The 27,489-nt window shown below is 38.1% G+C and overlaps 1 protein-coding gene across 1 annotated transcript in view; it reads right to left on the reverse strand.

Moving 5' to 3' along the window:
- The window catches only part of LOC127419013 (microtubule-associated serine/threonine-protein kinase 4-like), a 202,320-nt gene that overhangs the window by 152,123 nt on the left and 22,708 nt on the right, over window positions 1–27,489 (reverse strand). Inside the window, exon 2 of the mRNA XM_051660033.1 lies at window positions 14,751–14,904. Within this exon, the coding sequence (XP_051515993.1) occupies window positions 14,751–14,904 (154 nt within the window). The remainder of the gene's footprint in view (window positions 1–14,750; window positions 14,905–27,489) is intronic.

Raw genomic sequence — 27,489 nt, forward strand, 5'->3', positions numbered from 1 at the left:
TTTGATTTGATTATAGGACTCGTTTTAATGTGGATATAGATACTTGTCAATCTGTTTCCTCCAGTATCTTGACAAGGTCCTTTGCTGTTGTTCTGGGATTGATTTGCACTTTTCGCACCAAACTACGTTCATCTCTAGGAGACAGAAAGTGTCTATTTCTGAGCGGTATGATGGCTGCGTAGTCCCATGGTGTTTATACTTGCGTACTATTGTTTGTACAGATGAACATGGTACCTTCAGGCGTTTGAAAATTGCTCCCAAAGATGAACCAGACTTGTGGAGGTCCACAATTTTTTTTTCTGAGGTCTTGGCTAATTTCTTTTGATTTTCCCATGAAGTCAAGCAAAGTGGCACTGAGTTTGTATGTAAACTTCTGACTCACTGAAATTTTGATATAGTCAATTATAATTTAAACAACCTGTCTGTAAACAATTGTTGGAAAAATTACTCATGTCATGCACAAAGTAGATGTCCTAAATGACTTGCCAAAACTATAGTTTGCTATTATAAAATCTGTGGAGTGGTTAAAAAATGAGTTTTAATGACTTTAACCTAAGTGTATGTGAACTTCTGACTTCAGCTGTATACTGTTCAAAACTAAGAAAAAGTATATGGACACTGGTTGTCAAATGTTAGTGGAACGTGTGATTAACTACACCTATGATTACTCTGCTAGGATACAAAAACATAATTGTGAAATGGTTCAGAAAAGTAAAGTTCTGGGAAAAGATCTAGCATCATTTGTTTGCAGATACCACTTGGTTTGATATTTTGTTAACTAATGCAGTGGATTTCAACTGGTTTTGCTTCAGGAGTCAAATTTTGCATGTTAAAAGCAGTATCAAAATTGTTTGTCATATAAAAGTAAACATAAATGTCCCTCCAATCTGACTTTGAAATGTATGTATAAAATAGCATATGCCCAATAATATGCAAAATTATTGACATGACATAGGCAGAATATTAACACTTTTGTAAATGTTTAAACAAGTACAAAGGTATTATTTACCAGCCTAACAAACACTGGGCTAACATTAGCTATATCAGTATTAGCATTAGTCATATTACCATGTGACAGATGAATCTGCTTCAAAATACAGGAGACTTTCATTGTACACACAGCCCTGGGCGTCAACAACAGAAGATATGAAATTACATTCATCAAGTGCGGCTTAAGTTTCCAAATACTTTTGGGGCCACAGTATGCTGCCAATACCAGCTACCTTCTTTTTGCTGTACATTTAGACTAACAACTAGCAGACTTCTATAAGACTGAATCTAAAGTTTCCAATGCAACTGATATATCCTCTGGAACATCATGATTCTCAGCAATTAACACGGGTCTTATCAGCAATATTCAGCTCATATTCAAGCCCTTCACACTGTTTCACAGCACATTAAAATGTACTGTTGAATGTCTCTTCACCTTGACTGATCCTTTTTCAGCCCCCCACTGCTTTAAGTGTGAGCAGATTGATAATCTAATATACTTTCACAACACTGAGCTGCCATACAAAATGTAATTTGTTTGTTGAGAAGTTGTCAGATGAAATTAAATCTGTTAGACTCAAATTATAGACAGTTAAACACAATTTTAAAAAGATATAATTTACGCTGTTGTGATTTCTAATTTGGGAACTGTGTTTAAATGGTAAATTGGGTGCTGTGTACATCTGTGACTCATTATTTTAAAATCACTTTGTAGATTTAAAAAGGCAAACTTTTGGGGTGTTATTTTCGAATAACTGCTTATAGGCCAAATAAGGTACTTGCATGGAGCTCATGGGCTTCTTCATAAACTACAATTTGCAACTACATTTGTACATTTTCTGAAGAAAATGTAAGGGGTATTTGCCCAAGCAAAACTCTGATATAATGCTGTGGTGTTTGTATGAGGTTACAAAGGTGTTCTGGGTGGTTTTAGCGCATTGCTATACTGTTGCTATAATGTTCTGGGTTTTTGTTAAAGAATTGCTATTCAGTTGCTAACATGTTCTGGCTGTTTTTTAGGACATAGCTACTATGTATGGTAGCTTATGTGTTTGGGGTATTTTTTAGTGTAACGGAAGCCAGCTGGTACAAGATAGCTGTGCGGTATGTGTAAACCTCACTCCACTGGCCTCAAGAGAAGCACTAGTGACTGACACTAAAGACAGTAGCCTTTAGCCTCCTCATTAGTGTGCCCACCTCCCATGCCAGTGACACCGGTTCGAATCCTGCTCGGAGCGGGTCGAGCAGGATCAGTTACATTAGCATATTGCTATATGTTTGCTAGGGTGTTTAGGATGTTTTTAGCGCATTGCTACAGGCATGCGAAGGTGTTCTAGGTGTTTTTAGAGCAATTTATTTGATGTATTGATTACAGAATTTAAGAATTGATTATCATTACTATATTAATACCCAATGTAATACAGAAACTGTAAGGTCTTAGATTACACGAGCCTTCTTACAGCAGATGGGGAGCATGTGAGATAGAAGGGACAAAAGTGGCCTTAAAATTAAGAAAGTTCATGTGGACGGACTGATGGATGGACGGACGGACGGACGGACGGACGGACGGACGAACGGGTTTTGGATGCTGCAGAGTTCAGCTTTCTGTGTCATTTTCCATAACCGTTTGCATCCATTTGACAGAAGTTAATTGTCATTGCTTTCCTCTCCAGTTACGATTGTGTTTATTGTGCTTTATAGCTCCATAAAATAGTTTAACCACGAATAGAACACAGCCTACATAAATGTGAATGAGCTAAATCACTCACTATCTTTATAGTTAAAAGCTAAATGCCTGTGTGTTTGCATCAAGTAATTATGTTGCATTGTTTTCCTTTATTCATATCAGATCTGTTCTGCATGTAAAATTAGTATTACTTTTCTTGTTATATATACCACACATAAGCCAAACTTCCTTGGTCCTAAATGCATCTGTGACTCTAGTGCATGTCTGTGTCGTTTGAATTAACCCTTAAATGCATGGGAATTTCACCAAACACTCTTACATATTTCAATCTTGAGAGACCCAGCAAGTATATCCATCAAAAATGGATCTAGTGTAAAATTTTCAAGATATTTTCAAGACAATTAGAAAATAATAAAATAAAATATTTTTTGATATATCAAAGAGATAATGCAACAAATCAGGACAAATCTAGAACAGGATTCATTATTTTCACACTGAAATTACCTGAGACGCAACTGGCTGTCAAACACTTACTGAGCTACATAAAACACAAACTACACATAAGTATTTTCTCAGGCACTTATTGAGTCTAAATAGATGCACATTACATAATTTCATTAGTACACCCAAATGACAATAGTACTGTTCATGTTCATGATCATACTGTTCATGTGTTAAACTTTCTATAGTTTACTTCAATAGTGTTTCTTCATCAAATAGCAATGTCAAATGTAAATCATATCAATCACTGAAACAACAGGACCACATTGAGTAAGAAATAGCATGTATAATATGCATGTGTACACGAATATGGGATACTGATAATTGTTGCACATAAAATCAACGTGATACAGTGTTTATTTGTATGAATATAGTACTCATTTATCTGGTAATAAACAAAGAAAAAATATATATCTTGTGATAGTAAACTTATATAGATATGAAATAATAAAAAATATATAATTTATGGAAGTGCAAAAAACAAAAAACAAACAAAACAACAACACTATTACATACCTAGGGTCTCTAATGACTCTATACACTTTTGGTATAAGTGGAATAAGTTTCCACTGTTATGCCGATGATACCCAACTTTATATTTCTTCAAAACCTGAGAAATTTCACAATTCTCCAAATTAGCAGTGTATCAATGAAATCAAAGACTGGATGGCCAGAAATTTCCTTCTACTCAATTCCAACAAAACAGAGGTACTAATTATTGGACCAAAAACCTCTAAAAACAAGCCGCTAAAATATAGTTTGACTCTCGATGGATGTACTGTTACATCGTCTTCAACAGCGAAGAATTTGGGTTATATTTGATACCAATCGGTCCTTTGAAAATCAAATTTCCAATGTTTGTAGAACAGCATTCTTCCACCTCAGAAATATTGCTAAATTATGACACATGCTCTCTGTTGCCGATGCCGAGAAACTAATTCATGTGTTCATGACTTTAAGACTAGATTATTGTAATGCATTACTGGGAGGATGTCCAGCAAGATCAATAAATAAACTTTAATTGGTTCAAAATGCAGCAGCCAGAGTGCTGACTAGAACCAAGAAATATGATCATATTAGCCCCATTTTATCATCGTTACATTGGCTACCTGTTAAATTTCGTTTTAATTTTAAAATTCTGTTAACTACGTACAAAGCTGTGAATGGTCTAGCTCCACAGTAATTAAGTGACCTTCTACCACGCTATATTCCATCACGTTCATTACGATCGCAAAATTCTGGCCTGTTAATAGTTCCTAGAATATCAAAATCCACAAAAGGAGGTAGATCCTTTTCATATTTGGCTCCTAAACTATGGAATAGTCTCCCTAACACTGTTCGAGATGCAGACACACTGACTCAGTTTAAGTATCCCATAAGACATGGGATACTTCATATGCCATTGCCTGAACATTGGATTTAGGATAGACCTCACCGAAATTACTGGCTGGCTGAACTGCGATGCACCTAACTGATCTCTGCCTGCATCACCTCAGTCTAATGATGGACTACACTCTTGAAATGGAATACATAGACTATCAATTAATTACCAAAAAACCCTTCATCAGCCAACTAACAAGGACAATTGCATTTATGTGAACTTCTGCAGTTAATCCAGGATGAACTTCAAAGACATCAGTCATTAATCTTACATTCATAAAATCTTTGTTTAAACACTGACTCTTAACACTTACTTAGTTTAATATTTAATTGGACTCAAGATGGCGCTGAGTATGGCTGCTGCGTTGCGAGCTCCGAAACAACATAGTAGTTTTTTGTTTGCTTTGTTTACAATTCTTATGTTTTTTGTCTTGGATGTTGTCTGCCTTATTGTCTACGACAGACAAACACTTTTGGACATTGGTTCTGCAATTACACACCGTCAACCGGACTTCAAATCCTCAATGCCGAGCCGCTGTTTACAAACACGCCAGTGGAGCCCTTTGTCTGGGCTGCCCGGCCGCAAAAACACAGAAGGAAAAGGGGAAACAGAGCCGGCGTTCTCATCAGAGTAAGACATCACGCAAATCGACCCCCGCTACCCAGTATTCTACTGGCAAATGTTCAGTCTCTGGACAACAAGCTCTGCGAGTTGAGAACGCGGATCTCTTTCCAACGAGAGACGAGGGACTGCTGCATTATCTGCCTTACAGAAACTTGGATGTCTGTGGAGATTCCAGACACAGCCATCGAACCTGCGGGGTTCTCCGTGCACCAAGCGGACAGAGCGAAAGACCTCTCAGGTAAAAGCAGAGGTGGTGATGATGTATGTTTTAGGATCAACAAATCCAGGTGTGATCAGAGGAACGTACATTCTATCAAGTCTTTCTGCTCTCCTGATCTGGAATTTCTCATGCTTCTGTGTCGATCATTCTGGCTACCGAGAGAATTGACAGCGGTCATTATCACAGCTGTGTACATCCCCTCACAAGCCGACACAGACCAGGCACTCAAGGAACTGCACGGGATTATAAGCAAGCAGGAAACTGCGCACCCTAAGGCCACATTCATTGTGACCGGGGACTTTAAAAAAGCCAATTTTAAATCAATTGCACCAAAATACCACCAACACATCAGTTTTAACACATGAGGGGACCGGGTTTTGGACCATTGCTACTCTCCCTTCCGGGATGGTTACAAATCCCTCCCCCGCCCACCATTTGGCAAATCGAACCACTCTTCCATTCTGCTTCTGCCCGCTTACAGACAGAAACTGAAACAGGAAGCACCCACACTCAGAACGATCCAGTGTTGGTTGGACCAATCAGACTCTGCGCTAAAAGACTGTTTTGATCACGCGGACTGGGAGATGTTCTGGTCCGCCTCTGATGACGACATCAAGGTTTATGCTGATAGCGTAACGTGTTTCATTAGAAAGTGCGTAGAGGATGTTGTTCCATCCAAAACAATTAGGATCTACTCGAACCAGAAACCTTGGATTAATTGCGATGTTCGCACGGCACTTAATGCGCGGACCTCTGCTTTTAATTCCGGGAATGCGGAGGAGTATAAACAAGTCAGTTACGCCCTCCGAAAAAGCAGCAAAATGCCAGTACAGGAAAAATATTGAAGGACAGTTTAACACCACCAATTCTAGAAGCATGTGGCAGGGAATTAATGTCATCACGGACTTTAAAGGGAATAAAAACTCCGCCATGAACACCGCTGCCTCTCTTCCGGATGAGCTAAATAAATTTTATGCACGGTTCGAGGGAAATAACACAGCCCTCACAGAGAGAGCTCTCGCGGCTGAAACTACAGAGGTTAGTTCACTCTCCGTCTCTGTAGCGGATGTAACCTGATCCTTCCAACGGGTGAATATCCATAAAGCCGCGGGTCCAGACGGCATTCCGGACCGCGTCATCAGAGCGTGCGCGAACCAACTGGCTGGTGTTTTTACGGACATTTTCAACCTTTCCTTCTCTTTGTCTGTAGTCCCCAAATGCTTTAAAACGTCCAGCACTGTGCCTGTACCAAAGCAATCCAAAATCACTTGCTTAAATGACTGGCGTCCTGTTGCTCTGACCCCCATCATCAGCAAATGCTTTGAGAGACTAATCGGAGATTACATCTGCTCTGTGCTGCCTCTCTCTCTTGACCCATTACAGTTTGCTTACCGCAACAACCGCTCCACTGATGATGCCATTGCATCTACAACACATACTGCTCTCTCCCACCTGGAAAAAAGGAACACTTATGTGAGAATGCTGTTTGTAGACTACAGCTCAGCATTCAACACCATAGTGACCTCCAAGCTTGATGAGAAACTCCAGGCTCTGGGCTTAAACAGCTCGCTGTGCAGCTGGATCCTGAACTTCCTGTCAAGCAGACACCAGGTGGTTAGAATGGGCAGCAACATCTCCTCATCACTAACTCTCAACACTGGAGCGCCGCAGGGCTGTGTTCTCAGCCCACTCCTGTATTCCCTATACACACATGACTGTGTGGAAACACAGCTCCAATGCCATAATTAAGTTGATGATACGACAGTGGTAGGTCTGATCACTGACAATGATGAAACAGCCTACAGAGAGGAGGTGCACACTCTGACACGCTGGTGTCAGGAGCACAACCTCTCCCTCAGTGTCAGTAAGACAAAGGAGCTTGTGGTGGACTTGTGGTGAACACAGCCCCATCACCATCAATGGAGCACCAGTGGAGAGAGTCAGCAGCTTCAAGTTCCTGGGTGTCCACATCACTGAGGAACTCACATTGTCCGTCCACACAGAGGCCGTTGTGAAGGCGGCTCATCAGCGCCTCTTCTTCCCGAGACGGCTGAGATAATTTGGAATGAACCGCCACATCCTCACACGGTTCTACACCAGCACTGTAGAGAGCATCCTGACTGGCTGCATCTCCGCCTGGTACGGCAATAGCACCGCCCACAACCGCAAAGCCCTGCAAAGGGTGGTACGAACTGCCAGACACATCATCGGAGGTGAGCTTCCCTCCCTCCAGGACATATACACTAGGCGGTGTGTGAAAAAAGCTCGGAGGATCATCAGAGACTCCAGCCACCCGAGCCATGGGCTGCTCTCACTGCTACCATCAGGCAGGCGCTATCGCAGCATCAGGATCCGCACCAGCCGACTTCATGACAGCTTCTTCCCCCAAGCAATCACTTTTGAACTCTTGATCTCTCACGATCAACATACATCAGTACTGCACTTTATTAATCTTATTATCTCACACTGGACTATCATAAATTATATTCTCTCTTAACATCACACTGGCAACTGACTATCAACCGACAGCCTGAATGTCAATACAGTACAATACAACCTACTGTACATTTTATATATACTATATATAATTTTTATTGTATAATGTGTATTCTATATTGTGTGTATTGTATAATGTACATTGTATGTTATTATTTGTATATTGTGTTGTAATGATGTGTATATTAGATTTTAAATGGTTGTGTAAATCTGAAGTTTATTGTAAATTGGTATATGTCTCATCACTGTCACGACTGCTATGTTGCTCAGAACTGCACCCAAGAATTTCACACACTATTGCACTTGTGTATATGATTGTGTGACAATAAAAGTGATTTGATTTTGATATTTTTAAACCATGACTTGCACTATACATAAGAAATATTGGCATTATATTCATGCTGTTAGTCAGAGGGGAATTGGCCCCCACAGTGAGCCTGGTTTCTCCCAAGGTTATTTTTTTCCATTAACCAACATCTTATGGAGTTTTGTGTTCCTTGCCACAGTCGCCTTCAGCTTGCTCACTGGGGTTATAAATACAATTATTATTTAATTACTTATTTTTAAACAATTCATAATTGCATTTTATCAAACTACACAATGATGACTCCAAGACCTTATAGATATTACATTTTCATTTTCTGTTAATTCATGATTTTCTGTAAAGCTGCTTTGAAATGATGTGTGCTGTGAAAGGCGCTGTACAAATAAAAAGGACTTGACTTGGTACTTAAACCAAACCATTCTAAATATATATATATATTTATTTATTTTATTTTTTTTTTGAAAATAATTGATTTGTTTTCTATAATAATTTAATTGTAAGGGTGTTTTTTTTAAGACGTTACTGTTCGGTTGCTAAGGTAGGGTTGCCACTTTTGAAGTTTTAAAATAAGGGACACTTAAATGGGGGAGGGGAATCATATACAACCTAACCACATCCTCCACAGTTTTAGTAATAAATGTGTTGAGTTAATATGCGTTATTAATAAAAATTTTATATCCTTTCTTATATGCTAAAATGAGAACTTTCCTGACCCAAGACTTGTGTGTTAAAAAAAATACATTGTTTATATATTTAAAATATATTTATTTAAATGTTTTACATTATTTGTCTTCTTTATCTTATGTATACATTTTGGATGGTTTATACTTATTTGGAATTTTTTTTAATCATTTTTATTTATTTTATTTGTTTCTTTTTTTCCTTCACCTGTACTTGTCTTTATGATTGTATTTATACATTGTTTGATCTTATTGAACATTTATATAGAAAAAACTCTTTACCACCATTTGTGGACATTTCAGACAGTCCCTTACCACACCCTCCACAGTATTAGCATGTTTTAGCACAATGTGTGGACTTTTCAGACGGTCCCTTACCCACCGTAGGCAAATTTTCCAACTTATATCAATGTTAAATTGGCGATCTGGAACGATTTCACCGTGACGCCATCTGACCAGCTTAAATACGGGATGAACTGGGGTGTAATAATAGGGTTCAAAATAGTGTTACTATGAATGCAAACTTTACAGTAAAAAAGACACTCAATTAGCATAACATAAATATACATAAATAAATAAAAATGTAACATTCTTTTGAATGTCCATGTACTAAAATAAAATATTTAATGCCATGAGTGTACCTTCATTTACTATTACTATTATTTTGAATGGCCATGGAAAATGAAGCAATGTGAAAATTTTACCTGGTCGCAAAAAGTAGTCCGTTAATTTACCTGATGAACTTTCACCTTTTGCTGACCCTTTATGCTTCGCAGAGCTAATGTGTGCTTCTAAATCACTTGCACCTTTATTAGCAACTAACACATAAATGCCAGCTTTGTCATACATTCTGCTTCCCACGGATCTCGACCTGGACGAAAGCATGGGAATTTTTTTGTGCAAATCTTCTGTAAATTTGCACTTTCGTTTGGGCATTGTTTCCACTCAGCTGTCATTTGCAGCTACTGTCAAGCAACTGTTTGATGCCGAACACAACAGCGCTTTGCTCATTCGCGGAGAGATTGACAGGCAGGAATTTGGCCAATAGTTGCTGCAAGCCTCTTATAATTGACCAATTGTGTACGAGAAGGCGGGACTTACAAAGAGGGATTAAAGCAATGCAAATATGCGCGCACACAATGAAGTATTAGACCAGATGCACATCATAATGCAACTAAACCCGAATCCCGAACATTTTCGCAAATTTAGAAATCCCGGCTGGACGCTTTAAGGTCCGAAAAAGAGGACATGTTCGGGAAAAAGAGGAAGTATGGTCACCCTAGCTATACATTTGCAAAAGGTGTTCAGGGTGTTTTTTTAGAACATTGCTTTAAATTTGTAAAGGTGTGTTTTTAGCACATTGCTATACATTTATAAAAGGTGTTCAGGGTGTTTGTTTTTTTTTTTTTTTTTTAGCACATATGCATTGCTATACGCTTGCGTAGCGTTCTGGGTGTTTTTTAGCAAATTGATTTACGTTTGCAAAGGTGTTCATGGTGTTTTTTGCATATAGGTACATGTTTGATAAGGTGTTCTGGGTGTCTTTAGCACATTGATATACATTTGCTAAGGTGTTCAGGGTGTTTTTAGTACATTGCTATACATTTGCAAAAGTGTTCAGGGTGTTTTCTTAGCACATTGCTTTACATTTGTAAAGGTGTGTTTAAGCACATTGCTATACATTTGCAAAAGTGTTCAGGGTGTTTTTTTAGCACATTGCTATACGTTTGCTAAGGTGATCTCTGTTTTTAGTGCATTGCTATACGCTTGCTAAGTGTTCTGGGTGTTTTTTAGCACATTGATTTACATTTGCAAAGGTGTTCATGGTGTTTTTTGCATATAGGTACATGTTTGATAAGGTGTTCTGGGTGCTTTTAGCACATTGTTATATGGTTGTTAAAGTGTTCGAGGTGGTTGTTAGGGCGTTGCTAGTTGTTCCGGGTGGTTGCTTGGGCATTGCTACTGTAGGTGGTTGCTTATTAGTCCAAATATTAAGAGTCCACCACCTAGTCTCTATGATATTCTGGTCCCTAGATATGGCTCTGGTCCCTCTTGTGCAAATATTCTGGATTTTTTCACCTGTTTTATTGTCTGCCAGGCGCAAAACCATAAGTCTGGCTCGTTTGGAAAAGTTAAAAAAAAAACACACACCTTTTCTCAACAAGCCACACAATATAAGGAACCATTCATGTCTTCCGCATAACTCCATTTGTGCTACAAAGTTAAATAATTGGGGTTAGGGTTTTTTCAGAACTTCTAAACCTAAATATTAGCAATAGTAATAATGATGCTTGCTGCCAACTATTAATGTGTGTTCCAACACCTTGCTTATCAAAGACTTTGCTATAGAGTTAAGCATGATAAATCTGAACAAAATCTGGATAAACAAAACAGCAGGGGTTGTGAGGCCACCATGAAGCCTCATCATAATGTCATATCATTTCAATTAATTTACCTTTAATGGGATAATAGAAAAAAAAAATATTGCCACACACATAAAATGCAATATAATGTATTAAATGGAACTTCAAGTGATTAAAATTGATTTATTCCATCATTTGTATTTTGTGTTTGTCCGTGCATATCTGTCCTGCTCTTGACTTTTTATTATGTGTGGTGTGTTCATTGAGGGCAAGTGTTGTCTTGATGTCTGGCGTGATATCCTTTAAATATGAATCAGGAGCTGTCTGCCCTCTCAAGCTAAATAAAGAACCTTCTCCTTGACAACTAGCATGTCAAGCCCACACTGCTCTAATGGCAGAAATGGGAAGCTTTTTTAATTTGTTATGCACTTTTATTTGAGCTGTAAAGTTGTCTAAATCCTCTTTTTGAGATGGGACTACTTTTCTAGGTGGACAGCTTCAGGTAATGTGAGTACATACACAATTGTTGTGGGTGGAGTTTGCAGAGCTCAGCTTAATGTAAACAGTGTTGTACGATTAGTCACATCCATTCCATGCCCCTTCCTGTTATCCTTGCACAGATGTGAAGCAAAAGTAACCTAGTTTACTGCTTTACATGGTCATGACATGAGTTGAAAGATTGAATGTAACTTTCACAGACAAGATTTTATCAAACCAGACTCATGCTGACACATGTAATGTTTAATTATTACATTTCTACTTTCGACGCAGAGTGGTAGTTGCAAATTTTGAACATTTATGTTGAACATTTGTTTGCTATGCTTTTATGGTAAATGTATGACTATACATGTGCTGTTAGTTCATATTCGAACCATTAAAATAATGGAATATGATAAAATTATTTTGAATCAAGTCAAAGAATTGAATAAAATTGAATAAAATCCTTTATTAAATAATTGGATCGATAAGAAATAGAAAAGAAACAGAAACAAATAAAGCCCAAATAGAAACCCAAAGAATTAACCTAACGCACAGAAACTGAACACTAGAGGTAGACCGATATATCAGTTTTACAGATTAATCATTGCCGATAGTTGCTTTTTGTAACTATCGGTCATCTGCAAAAATCTATGCTGATAGTTTATTTTATTTCCTAATTTTTTTTATTCCTCATCAATAAACCTCATCTGGTGAAATATATACATATAAACTCTTCATATGGTGAATATAGAGTATATAGACTGTAAAAAGTTAAATGTGGTGAATACTGGCTTGTAGAGCATTGTAAGTTAGCCAAGTCTCTGTCATTCAAAATAAGATTCCCCGGTGTGAAAGTCCCCCGCAATGCACCAGATCTTAATTTTTCTTGTTATAATTAAGATTTTGGTTGCACAAACTACTTTTGGGATTTTATTCATTTTGGACTCTTGTGGCCTCAATGTCTGTACCCTACAAAAAATATCAGCCGATTAATCGGTTATCGGTCTTTTCCACCACCTTAGTTATCATATCAGCGAAATCCACTATCGGTCGACCTCTACTGAACACTAACAAGAATAGAACTAAAGGAAAATAAAAGAAACAGAAACTAATAGAGCAAAAACTAATAGAAACAAAAATGTACCACATAGTAACGAATAGAAACATATAGAATAGAATAGCTAATGTAAACGCACTTCATTACCATTTTCATTCCAGGAGAAATTAGAAACATTTATAAAGATCAATTTTTAATGATAAAACCTTTTAAAATACTCTTTTCTCAGAAACTGCTTTTCTTCAGAATTGGAGAATCTAAAGCAAGCTTCCATATCATATCCCAGACGACCTATAGCTAACCCATAGGTCTGTGCATTACAAGCTCTTTATGGCCTCATAACAAAAAATTAAAAAAAGGAAACGTAGGTGGAAAATTGCGATTCCTGCTTCCACACAGTCATCGTCCACAACACTGAGGAAATGCCAAATTCACAGCCTCAGCACATTTCAGCCATGTGCCCTGTACTCATGTAACACACAAAGATACACTCATCAACAGAACAGAATGTTGTCAAATACTGTGGTCACAATGTTCCATCCAATGACAACTGCATAATGAAGTTCTGAGAAACCAAGTCACTATCTTTCAGTCAAGACAACTTTTGGAATGATTTTAAAACATGTTTATCAGTGGATATGGCAAATTAATAGGTTTGGTCTTGGTGGACTATATATGCTTACACTGCTGCAGAGCAAGTACAAAGTCTTGCATGCTGTTGTAGCATGACTGTGCATGTCTTAGCAGTAGCAATACATGCTGCTGTGGCTGAAACAAAACATGCATGAAATCCCCAAGAAGCAGATCTAGACAAGTGATGCTGGGAAGGAGGTGGGTAAACGCCAAGAAAGCTATCATAGCTTGTGTAATGAGACCAGCTTGCTGGTAACACACAGAGGTAAGGCTTAATTTAAATATCTGACATAATTGTAAAAGCAGTTTGATTGGTTACCAAGATTACAATGAAAGAACGTACCAGCTTGTGTCAGAGTTTTCTGACTGAACTTCGTGTCATTAATGAAATACACAGCTGGCAAATTCTGCATTACTTACTCTGGTTTACTGAAAAATACTGAAAAGTTTCTTCTTATTCTCACAATGGCTTGAAGAGTTCTGAATGAAAGTGAGGTTCTTACAATGCTTGAATGTATTTAGTTCAATTACAATTTTGTTTTGAGCATGCGTTTGTGTGTGATTTTAACACATGCTGTATGTTAAAGGAATAGTTTACCACAAAAATGAAAATTCATCATTTAATCACCCTCATGCCATCCCAGATATGTATGACTTTCTTTCTTCTTCTGAACACAAATGAAGATTTTCTCATTTCTGTAGGTCCTCACAATGCAAGTGAATGGTGGCCAGAAGGTTTTTTGAAGGTTCAAAAAGCACATAAAAGTGGTTGAATCCATGTCTTCAGAAGCTATATGACTGGTGCAGGTGAGAAGATCAATATCCAAGTCCCTTTTTACCATAAATCTCCACTTTCACTTCCACATTCTTCTTCTCTTGTTTTTGGCTATTTGCAGTATTCGTGTATATTGCTACCTATTGGGCAGGGAGGAGAATTTATAGTAAAAAAGGACTTAAATTTTGATCTATTTCTCACCCACACCTATCATATCGCTTTTGAAAATATGGATTCAACCACTGTAGTCAAATGGATTACTTTTATGCTGCCTTTGAGTCCTTTTTGGAGCTTGACATTTTTAGACCCTATTGACATTTTATGGACAAAAACACCTTCAAAAAAATCCTTCAAAAAATCTTTGTTGTGTTCAGCAGAAGAAAGAAAGTCATACGAGTTTGAGATGGCATGAGAGTCCGTAAATGATGAGATAAGGTTCTGGGCTTTCTGTCCAGGAAAAAAAAAGTAACAAGGAAACTTTGCTTTTTCATGCTATGACCCCTGTATATCTCAAAGTACACAAATGGCAGTTTGTTACCTGTTAGGGCGCCCCCTAGGCTTCCTCTCCGGAGCTGCCTACCATCTTCGCTGAGCTGTCGTTTGAATTTCAGAGCTAAGCTGGAGCCGTGAGAGACCTCGGGGTTACTGGACTTGCGGAAGGTCATGGAGGGGGGGTAGAGGATGTTATCCGGCTGCAGGAGAGGAAGAGATGAGATCAACACCCAGCTTAATCTGGGAACCATTATAGATTAGATCATTGATTGCATCACGAATAGCATTGCAGAGTTTAAAGCAATGCAAATATATTTAACACAGGGCAGAATATCCATTATTGGCAATTTATTTACATTCCTTAAGAAGACTCTTTTATTCCAAAGCGATTTACAAATGAGGAATAGAGCAAAAGCAAATAATCCTAAAGAGGCAATAAAATGAGAAGTGCTGTGATACAAAGTTTCAATTTTGTTAAGGGATTTTATCAATTTATTTTGTATTGTGATACTTAGGAACTTGCTACTAAGTTATAAATATCTACATTATCCAAATGTTTAAAGTACCCATAAAATTATAAGTGATCCTATACTAACATAATACCATGATTTTTATACATGGAATATCTGGATGACCTTGACATTTGCCAAAATGTGCAGTATATAAAGCACATTGTGAAGAATTTTGTTTTCCACAACCACAAAGCAATGTGCTCATCTTGACCTTCCATTTCCAGTGTGGTGAATTAAAAGATGCATTTTTATCCATTTTTACTCATCAGACTACCAAAAGGAAACCAAATTGAAGTGCGAAATAACTATTTTCAAGATCATAACTGGATGTCACTCACATTATGTATAACTTTATGATGTCATATGATAATGTGAAACGTTAATCATGGAATAATGCCTACTGTTCTACTTCCTATTAAAAACCTATACTATGCAGTATTCATAATGTAGTTATTCCTAATTCTCAATTACAAAAGTAAAATAAGTGAATGCCATTTCATGCTGACCAAGTCTCCAATCACAGCATGAATCAATTATTAATGATCCGTTACCTCCGATACACTGAAATTCCCCTCACTATTATCATGATTGTCATTTTAATTTGCTAAATGGCTGTGTTAGATAGCAAACCATTTCTTCCACTTTCAGTTCATTCAAGGCTCCATTCTTTCTAGCCTTTCACCCCCAAGCACTCAGCGAACAAAACAAGCCATTTAACCATGCAGATAAACTCTCTCCTGACACGCAAAGACATTTGGACTTTTATTTCCCTCAGTGATAAACAAATTAGTGATCACTGCAGAAACCCAAGCCTTACACAACAAAGCGTTGTTGTCTTTTTTTACAAAACAGGGTTCTCACTAGGTGAAATCCACAGAGCATCACAAACAAATGTGGTGTCTGGAAATTATGTTTTTACATAAACTAATTTAAAGGCAATACATTTTTAAATGGATAACATAAACAAATGATGTAAAAACACACAATGGCTGTAATCGTGCAACAGGATTTTTTTAATGGCCGATGCCAATATCCAGAGAGCAGGGTGGCTGATAGGCCGATATAATGCAGATTTATTACTCAATTTAATATAGTAAATAACTTGTACATGAAATTGCAATGAATGAATGAATATATATATTATATATATATATATATATAAATTGCAAATAAATAAATAAATACAATTATTTAGTACTACATATATTTACTCAATTTCACACAAAATGATAACTTTGTAAAAATAAACCAAATAAATCTTAAAAAAAAAAAAAAAAAAAAAAAAAAAATGGTAGAGACATATTTAAGAGGGAAATAACAACAGTGCACACAGCAGTCCAGCAGTCACAGATGGTATATGCGCACTAGCAAACACCTTTACTTTGAAGTTGTGCTCACGTGCTAGTGCGGATCCATCGAGAAGCAATCTACTGACAGCTTTCAGTTTACAAAGCCCGGATCGCCTGTTTGGAGTGTCATGAACTGACCATCATGCAACATTCGTGAGTCAGAGGAACAGAGTTTTGATCCAGGCTAATAGAATACATGTTTCAGAGGAAGACATACCAGTGCTCCACAGGAAGAAAAACGCTGTATTTGCGCTAGTTTTGTGAGAATTGCATCTGTCGCAGCTCTGATGCGTAGGACAGTTTAAATTAGCTACATGTTTTTGCACGCCGGTCTATTAATGTAGTAACACGATTGCACGTACAAAAAAAAAAAAAAAAAAAAACGAACTGTGATTTGGTCGTTTACATGTCTCATACGGTTTCTTTACATGCAAGCATGCGATTTTCGGTGCTCACACAGCTTGAGAAACTAATCTGCCAAATAGGAAAATGTATTTATTTTAAATTAAGTGCTGTATAATTAAAAAATACTGAATATTGATATTTTGGCCTCTGCGACATATATATATATATATATATCGAAATATATATATATATATATATATATATATATAGGTCGACCACTACATTTCAATGTTTCCAACCTGACTAAAATGGAAGTTACAACAGTCAACCCTCTACAAAAAAAAAAAAAAAAAAAAAAAAAAAAAAGAAGTGGGGAAAAAAAAGCCAAGATATTTTTTCCACTGTTCCAATCCCAAACACTACACCACACCTTATGACATAAACGTCCTTCATCTTATTGTCCAACAGAGTTGAAAAGACCTATGTTGGATTGAGTAACACCTCGCTGTTGAACAAAGGCAGAGCAGAGGAAGAGGTTCCTCCCCGTAAATATAAACAAATGGAGGCTAGTGAGTGTTCTCGGACTAGAAGGCAACTCCCTCTCCTTGGAGGGAAATTATTCATGATCCTACACACTCTTGTTTGGAGAAGCCAAGAAGAGGTGCAGTGATATACTCATATCCAAAACAATCCCATGTGAGAAGGTCTTTGGGAGAACACTGTACAAGAACATATGGAATAAACATGGAGGACACGATTGGTAAATTCTCATGACATCTCATTTTCGTCGATAGTACACAAGATTTCAAAGTGGTAATAAACATTGGAGTCCCAAATTGGATTGAACATTGAACATTGGATTGCCAAGAGACCCAAATCTTTGACAACTTTAAGACAATAGCCCATAGTTGAACTTGACCTATAAATCTACCACAACAGGCAAGAGCTGGTTTGTTTAGTCATTATGCAAAGATTCTGGGATCTACGGTCTATGAGTTTCATTGAAGTCATCAGGCATTGTCTCTCGCTCCCTGATCGCTCAGATTACCACTGCAATACAGCTAAGAAGTATGAATGAATGAATGAATGAATGTTACATTTACATAGTGCTTTTTCTGACACTACACTCAAGGCACTTTACACAGTGAACAGGGGACTCTCCTCAAACCACCACCAGTGTGCAGAATCCACCTGTAGAGTTTAACTAACAGCTTCAGCATTACTGCCGATCACAGCTGAGAGTTGCGACAGACAGAGTAATCACACTCGTTCAGGGCGCTAACCTGATATGCAAGTTGAGGAATAGAGTTAAATGAACAGCTTCAGCATTTCTGTTTATCACTATTTGGGATGCAACAGATGCAGGTAAATCACACATGCTCAGTCTGCAACGGCAGATCCTGATTCGTGGCGTGAGAAAGTAGTTCCATACACAATTGCATTTTTTGGGACTGGCCTTAGTTTTTCCAGTTATTTATTAACTTGTTTGTTGAACTGTTGTATAAAAGCAATATCAGAATCGCAATCATGCTGTTTATCAGCACAGCTGTGATTACTTGTGGCGGCCGAATCACAGCCATGCTGATATACAGCCATAACAGCACGATTGCAATTCTGATATTGCTTTCTTAAATCATTTATCAAGAATGTGACCATATTATATAGATTGCTCACCTGTTCAAGATTCAGTATAATCATGCATAGAAAGCAAAAAAAGTTAGTGTTCAAAACAATCTTATGTTTTCCCAAAAGAACAGAGAATCTGTCAATGTAAAACACTGATTGTAAAACAGACTATTCTATGTTAACACCTACATTTTAAACAAAATACTTACTGCACATAATTACTATGATGTTAATTATTAAAATATAAATACAAAACATACAAATCACAGTGGTATATGAATCAACCCCTCATATACTACAGTCAACCAAGCTGGATTTTAAAATATGAACTACATAATGGGTCTATTGGTTGATCACAGTCTCATTAAATATTTTATTGTTCCCGTTATATCACTGTCTTTAAATTGAGCCAAACCCAAAGGTCACTGAACACAATAAAATAGATAAATATTTAAGAGCATATTCTCATATTACACCTATTAAATACAAAAAGTGAGCAGTTTTTTTGAACATCCAATATAGAGAACTAACCAAGTTTTATGCACATCACTTTGAAAGGTATCTATTTGACAATACATGCAACAAGAAATAGCATGTAGTAAAAACTAGGCCTATTGAAGGACTTAATATCCTGAAGTGCAACGCCCTCTGCAAACAAAAACTCTTTGGCTGTGGAACAGAACCTCATATTGTATTACTCATTGTCTGTATTCATAAGGTGGTAATCTTTAGCCCAGGCCTGCTGGACACAAAGATAATATTTCTATATGACAGACTGTACACATGTCTATGACCTCATAACTGGCCGTTTGCCAAAGTTTCTTTGCAGATCGTGTCTTTCCATATATTATAAAAGCAAATTGTGTTGTAAAATACCCATCATGCATTTTGGCCATGCTTGCAGTTTAAACTATGCTTCATATTTACAGCATAATTCATTTCTGTGGGACAGAGATGTTAGAGAAAAGTTTATTATTTCCCCATTCCCTGAATGTAAACAAGGGCATTTCTCAGTAACAAGATCTTCACAGAACAAATAGAACTGTTTAGCAGGATTTCAAAAATTAGATTTCAAATAAAATCAAATTCCTTTATTGTCACTCAACCATATACACAAGTGCAACTGTGGGTGAAAGTCTTGGGTGCAGTTCCGAACAACATATTAGTCATGACAGTGATTTGAGCGGTTATATAATTAAATCATAACTCAAGGATACAATAATGTAGTCCTGGCCTCTCTAAGAGGATTAAAGGTGTATATCAGTAAAACACCGAACATAAATCATCTTTCCCTGCAATATTGGTGCTTATGAAGTGCAGATATCTCAGTAGCATTCAGCCCTGCAGAAGAGCTCTTTCTATGAGAGAGCTGCTATGTGAATTATGTGTCTCGTAAACCACACTGAGTTGAAAGCAGGTAAAACACATATTACATCACGAATCTTTTTTACATATTACAACATCTTTGTTGTTGGTTTTTTTTTTTTTTTGATTAACATTTTTTATTGATTCTTCAAAGACAAAGAAAAACAAAACATATATACAATTAATCAACATTTAACTCCCACTACTACCCCTACCCAATCAAGAACCCCACCCGACCCCAAACGAACATCCCAGTGGTCTTACATAAGTACACACACACACAGAGAGAATAAAAATAAATAAATAAATTAACATAAAATTAATTATATATATATATATATATATACACACACACACACACACACACACACACATTAAACATACAACTCTAAAACTATGCCTCTATCCACATTCGCACTCCGAAAGCCCCCCAAAAACATCAAATATCTACCCCATTTCCCATTAAAAGAATCCCACATCCCCAGCCATCTACATGTTACCTCTTCGAAGGCTGCCACCCTTCCCATCTCCTCGCACCACTCCCGAATTGAGGGTGCTCCCACCGACTTCCAACCCCTTAAAACAATCTGCCTGCCTATCATTGCACTGGTGAGGACTCAATCTTATGTATTTGTCACCTACGTAAATGACCGCCCTATCACCCAAAACACAGAGTCTGTGGCAAAACGAAATCCGAATACCCAACACGTCACACACAAAACTCTGTACTTTCAACCAAAATTCCTGAATCTCAGCACACCACCAAAAAACATGGGCCATGTCTCTATCCTCCAACTGACAATGCCAGCAGATGGGTGTGTCTTTAAGACCACGCCTATACAGTCTAAAGGGGGTCCAACAGAATCTATGAAGAATCATTAATTGTATAAGCTGCACCCTTGCATCTCTAGATACAGACTTGACGTTTTTTTAGAATCCCAGCCCATACTCCCTCCATCAATATCAAATTAAAATCTTTCTCCCATAATCTCTTGATAGAGACAAAAGCTACGTCCCCCAGAATCTGAACTAGCAGGGAGTAATACACTGATGCCTCATGACCTTTTCCAAAAGCAGTAATCACCACTCCCAGAGTATCTGCCACTTTAGGGTATATTTAGGAGTATGCTAATCCCAAAAATAGTACAGAGCAAGTGGCGCAACTGTAAATACCTAAAAAACTGAGATCTGGGAATCCCAAAATGTTGAGCCAAATTACCAAAGGATCTCAACACTCCATTCTCATATAGGTCACCGAGTGTAGTAACCCCCCTCACAATCCACTATGACCAGAAGAAGGGGGACTTATCAATACATAATTTTGGGTTCAGCCATATGCTCGAAGCAGCATTCAAATAAATGTCTGAATTAAACACTCTGGACACTTTTGTCCATACCGAGAGCAAGTGCGAGATAATGGGGTGTGACTTAGCTTCTCCGGTTAGTTTGCTATAAAGGCTTTGCAATGGCAAAATAGGGGCAAGAACTTCCAGTTCAATAGAAAACCAGGGAGGGGCTCTTTCAGGTAGAAGCATCCAATGAGCCAAATGCCTGAGACTGAACGCATAATAAAACAAAATCTTGGGAAGGCCTAGCCCACCTTTGTCAATCGGTGACCTTCCCAATCATCGATAAATGTAATGAAGCCCACCTGTCCACATCGCTCAAAAACCTTTTTATTAAAGGGTCAGAATTAACTAACTAAATCAGACAAATTTGCTGGTAATAAAATACCCAAATACTTAATGCCCTGTTTGGGCCACTGGAAGGCGCCCAGCTGGAAGGCCATTAGTGGACAGTACGCTGTCAGAGGCAAAGCTTCAGATTTAGACCAATTGACTTTGTATCCTGAGAACTTGGAAAAGGAATGAATAATTCTGTGGAGGCAAGGCATAGATCTAATAGGGTCAGAGACAAATAATAAAATATAATCTGCGTAAAGCAGAAGCTTATGTGCCACACCTCCCGCCATCAACCCTGGAAAATCATCCCCCTTTCTTATCGCGGCGGCTAATGGTTCGAGGGCAAAACAGAACAATAATGGGGAAAGAGGGCAACCCTGCCGAGTGCCCCTATTCAGAGTAAAATAATCTGAAATTAATCCGTTTGTTTGTACCGCTGCTACAGGGTGTCTATAAAGTAACTTAATCCAACCAATAAATGTACTCCCCACCCCATACATTTCCAAAATCTTAAACAGATAATCCCATTCTACCATATCAAATGCCTTTTCACCGTCAAGTGAGATGGCAGTGACCGCAGGCTGATCATTTGCTACTGACAGAGATATTGATGTTATCCGAAGAGCTACGGCCCCGAATAAACCCCACCTGATCTATATGTATAAAAGATGTCATAACTTTACTTAATCGATTAGCCAAAAGTTTTGACAAAATATTTACATCTAGCTGGATCAGGGAAATTGGACGGTAACTCTTACACTCACTTGGATCTCTGTCCTTTTTAAGAATCAGACTGATCCGTGCTTGTGTCATAGTTGGGGGAAGCTTTCCATTCTTTAATGATTCCATATAAACTTCTAGGAAATGTGGAGCCAATTCTGTAGCATAAGATCTAAAAAATTCAGTGGCAAAACCTGTAGCACTAGGGCCAGACTGTTTTGCCACCGAATTTTTTAGATCTTATGCTACAGATTTGGCTCCACTTTTGCCTTGCTTGTAGGTAGGCCTTAATTACCTCGTCAAGCTCCTCCAAGGTTATCTCAGAATCAAGATAATTTTGTCAATTTAGGGAGTTCTAATGGTTCTGAAAATGTTCTAATATCTTCATCAGTAGACAAAGACATGGAACTCTAGAGATCAAGACAGAATTCTTTAAAGGCATTATTAAAATCAATGGCCGAGGTACAAATTTCACCACCAGCAGATTTCACTGAGGGAATGGTAGAAAAAGACTCTCTCTGTTTTATATATCTAGCCAAAAGCTTCCCTGCTTTGTCCCCCGACTCAAAGTATGACTGTCTTGCCCCGAATAACCAAAACTCTACTTTCCGTGACAAAATAGTATTATATCTGTATTTCAATTGGATTAATTCTCCAAGGCCATCAGATGACATTCGGCGCTTCAGCTCTGCCTCTGCACTTTTAATATTCCCTTCCAACTCCACGAGTTCTCATGCTTTGGATTTTTTGGTAAATGAGGCATACTGTATGATCTGACCCCTAAGAACCGCCTTAAGTGTCTCCCAAGCCACGCCCACAGAAGATACTGAGGACCAGTTGTTCTCCATATAAACATTGATTTCAGTCTTTAACATTTGTTGGAAATCAGGATTTTGCAAAAGGGATACATTAAAGTGCCAACTATATGATTTCTTTTTCTCCGTATGTGGCAACACCTCTAAACTCACCAGGGCGTGATCTGAGACTAAGATGTTTCCAATTGAGCAATCAACAACAGATGAAATGAGGGACTTAAAAATAAAAAAAATCTATTCTAGAATAAATCTTATGGACTGATGAAAAAAAAAAAAAATTTATAGTCCCTATCAGATGGGTTCAAAAGTCGCCAAATATCTGCAAGGCCAAGATTTTTACACATCCTCTGAAGCGTCAATGTTGCTCTAGGGGGCTTGCACACTTTTGCTTCACTATGATCAATGACTGAGTCCATCAAAAGATTAAAGTCTCCTCCCAATATTATACAGTATCATGAAGGGTGCCAGCAGCTTGCAACATCCCTTCAAGATCTATAAAAAAGCCCTGATCATCCATGATAGGCATGTAAATATTAGCCAAAACCAAACTTTGCCCCTGAATTTCTGCTAAAACAATAATGATTCTCCCTAATTTATCTTTAATCTGTTTGAGAGATTAGAATTGTAGATGTTTACTTATCAATGTAATAACCCCCCTGCTCTTACTTGAACCAGCACTAAAGTAAACATGCCCAACCCATATCTTCCCAAAATGTTCAGCTTCCTGCGAGGAACGATGTGTTTCTTGAAGAAACACTATATCACATTTCTTACGCTTAAGAAAAGAAATAACCTTCCTTCTTTTTATGGGGTGCCCCAACGCATTCACATTCCACGTGGAGAGAGACAATCCACTCATATTAACTTTTGACATTGATATAATAGAAAAAATTAATTGTGTCAAAAACAAGATTATACAGACCACATTCTAACATTAGTGCAACAATCAAACCCCAAACCCCCCTGAACCAAACAAACAGAAAAAAGAAAAATGTGTGCATTAACCCAGCGCACGACTGCGCCAACCGGCGTCAATCCCTCTAAACTCAAAAGGTCCATGTACGCCTATGAGAGCCCCTGCCACAACTTTGCCATCGGATTGCTCAAATCCAGTGCTTCTGCACAAATTTTGTGAGGCAAAATTACATAACAGAAAATACTTTGTAAAACAAACCCCAGCCAATAGGCAAAATAAACACAAAGAACGTGTAGGTTCATTCACAGAACTGTCTCGAGGGTGTGTTCCTCCACAAAACAGATTCCAGCCGATATAAAGCCGTTAAGTTTCCTCGGACAGACAAACAAGTGTTCAGTGAGCCGGCTGTTTATAAGGGCAGCAGATGACGTAATCATTCCAATGTCCCGCAAAAATACTCCACAAAACAAACTCCAGCCAACAGGAGGCATAAGCACAAGGAATGAACAGATTCATCAACAACTGTCCCAAAGCAGTGTTATTCCACAAAACAACTAGGCAGAACCATCACAAAAAGAAACAAAACATGCATCCCGGTTCCTTGGATGGTCAAGAGTCAAATTCACTCGGTGGCTACATAAAAAAAATATACCATGACTTACTCAGTCCATCAAATTTATAAAAGACATCCTTTGTGTGGGCATGTAGATATTTTGCAGCCATCCCCAGCATCCACTCTCAATCTGGCCAGGAACCCCAGTGCAAAAGCGATCCTCCATCAATGCAAAAGTTTCTTTAAGGAGAAGTGTTATTCCACAAAACAAACTCCAGCCGCTAGGCAGAACCAATACAAACAGAAACAAAAATGGCGCCTAGCTTCCTCAGACAATCGAGTGTATGTTCAGCGAGTCAATCCACTCACATGAGAAACACCAAATGGCTTACTCACTCCAATGTATTTATGAAGGACAGTGCTTGCTTGGGACATGTAAATACCCTGCGGCCATCCTTCGTTTCCATTCTCAATTTGGCCGGAAACATCAGTGCAAAAGAATTTCCCCAGCCATGCCATCCAAATTGAGTCCCTGGTCTGCAGGCCCATCAGAGGTTTCAGCTTGAGCACGTAAGTATCTTTTTATATCTCCAGAGCCCAAGGATTTTGACTTCTTTGCCATGTTTACCTTAAAGAACAAATATGTAAATGGGTGTATCGAATCTCACTGGATTATAACATGAAAATAATAAAAAAAACTAGCAAAGTGCGCAGAGCTCGTCGCTCACACGTCTGCTCCTTGCATGGCGTAACGTGACCCTTCGATAAATAGTCATTCTTGATGACCAATTCAAGCACTGTAATAAATATTTCTAATTATTTATTTGACATCTAACATTGTCAGTACTAGAATTGTGTTAGTCAGTGGATAAATACATGGATCAGTAGGACATGAGCCAGAATGACTAATTGGTATCATGGTAAAGTTTTCGCCTAATACAAGGAGTTCCGGGTTCCAGTCTGCCCTAATATAATTTTATAATTGTTTGCATTTTGCTTTCCGAATTAGCTGGATAAAGAGCACAAGCAGCGCAACAGCGGAGCAAATAGAGCCTATGTGCATGAGAGTACGTCGCCGCCTGAGGTCACTCAACGCCACTGATAACAGTCGCAAAAAATAACGAATTCCAGTGCTGGATCGCCAATTATTATAACACACATGAACGAATGCTCAAGAACTGGAGATGTTTTTTCTGCATTTGACACTCAACTGACGAAAGCTATTTTTAAAAGTGATGGGGACAAGAGCGGCAAAAAGTGGTAGGGACATGTCCCACCTGTAAATGACGCCTATGAACTAAACTAATGTCACTGGATGTATTATTGCATAATAACAAATCAAAAGGCACAAATTCAACATTTCTGGGAAGTACACTGGGAAGAAAAAATAAATAAATCACACATGCATACACACACACACACAATCAACTAGAACACATCAATTTAAAATAGCAACTGCTGTCCCTGTCTGCGTTTACACAAGTGAGCTGGGGGAATCCCGGAATATGATGTAAAAGGGAACCCCCCAATCACAGCACCGCAAGCAATGCAATGCAGCTCAAGCTGCTATGAAATGTTAAGGAAGCAAACACAGCAGCAATGTCGAACATTTGGAAATAAAGTGAAGCAATGGATAAAAATGTTCGGATGCCATGTTTGTCATTTACACAAGCATCGCAGGTTGAGAAAATGGCTTACTGACCAAGCCGCATGTATAAGGGTATGCCACTAACCACTAACATAGTGCATGTAAAATGCCATCGTCACTTTCACGTAAGCAGCTTTCTCTCAATAAGCAGATTTCTGGTGTCCATTTAACCCTTTAAGCTCTGAAGGTGTTTTTAAAGATTTCCTGTTTCAGTGGCATACCAAAAATGAATGATGGTGATGGGGGCATGGTCGAGCGACGTCTGTGGAGAGCGAGGCTGGGAGAGGAAGAGAGGTAAGGATTGATACCTGTGGGAAATTATCTCTAACAGTTTTGTGTTGCAGTGAGAGCTGGAGAGGGATAAAAATGTACTTTTCTATTTTATTTTTCTGATTTGACATTATATACAATGATCAGCCACAACATTAAAACAACCTGCCTAATACTTTGTAGGTCTCCCTCGTGCTGCCAAAACAGTGCCAACCCACATCTCAGAAAAGCATTCTGAGATGCTATTCTTCTCACCACAACTGTACAGAGCAGTTATCCGAGTTACCGTAGACTTTGTCAGTTCGAACCAGTCTGGCCATTCTCTGTTGACCTCTCTCATCAACAAGTCATTTCCAACTGCAGAACTGCCCCTCACTGGATGTTTTTTGTTTTTGGAACCATTCTGAGCAAATTCTAGAGACTGTTGTGTGTGAAAATCCCAGGAGATCAGCAGTTACAGAAATACTCAAACCAGCCCATCTGGCACCAACAATCATCCATGCAATTATCTAATCAGCCAATTGTGTGGCAGCAGTGCAGTGCAGTGCATAAAATCGTGCAGATACAAATCAGTAGCTTCAGTTAATGTTCACATCAACCATCAGAATGGGCAAAAATGTGATCTGAAGTGATTTGGACCATGGCATGATTGTTCTTGAGAAGAATAGCATCTCAAAATGCTATTCTGAGATGCGGGTTGGTGCTTTTTTGGCAACACGAGGGGGACCTACACAATATTAGGCAGGTGGTTTTAATGTTGTGGCAGATTGGTGTATCTCTGGGTGTAAATAAGGTGGCTCTGAAAAACTGCTTTTATTTTTTCCCCAATCATGTCAACTGTAACTGAGAAACATTGTGTTGATATGAAAAAGCAATCAAAAGTTATAGCATTAAAAAAATAATTTATCCTAGTGTACAACATCGAGTGTCAAAAAGCCTCTCCAAACAAATAAAATAAAATAATTGTACATAAGAACTAATTAC

The sequence above is a fragment of the Myxocyprinus asiaticus genome, chromosome 3, assembly GCF_019703515.2.
Source record: "Myxocyprinus asiaticus isolate MX2 ecotype Aquarium Trade chromosome 3, UBuf_Myxa_2, whole genome shotgun sequence".
NCBI classification, from domain to species: Eukaryota; Metazoa; Chordata; class Actinopteri; order Cypriniformes; family Catostomidae; genus Myxocyprinus; species Myxocyprinus asiaticus.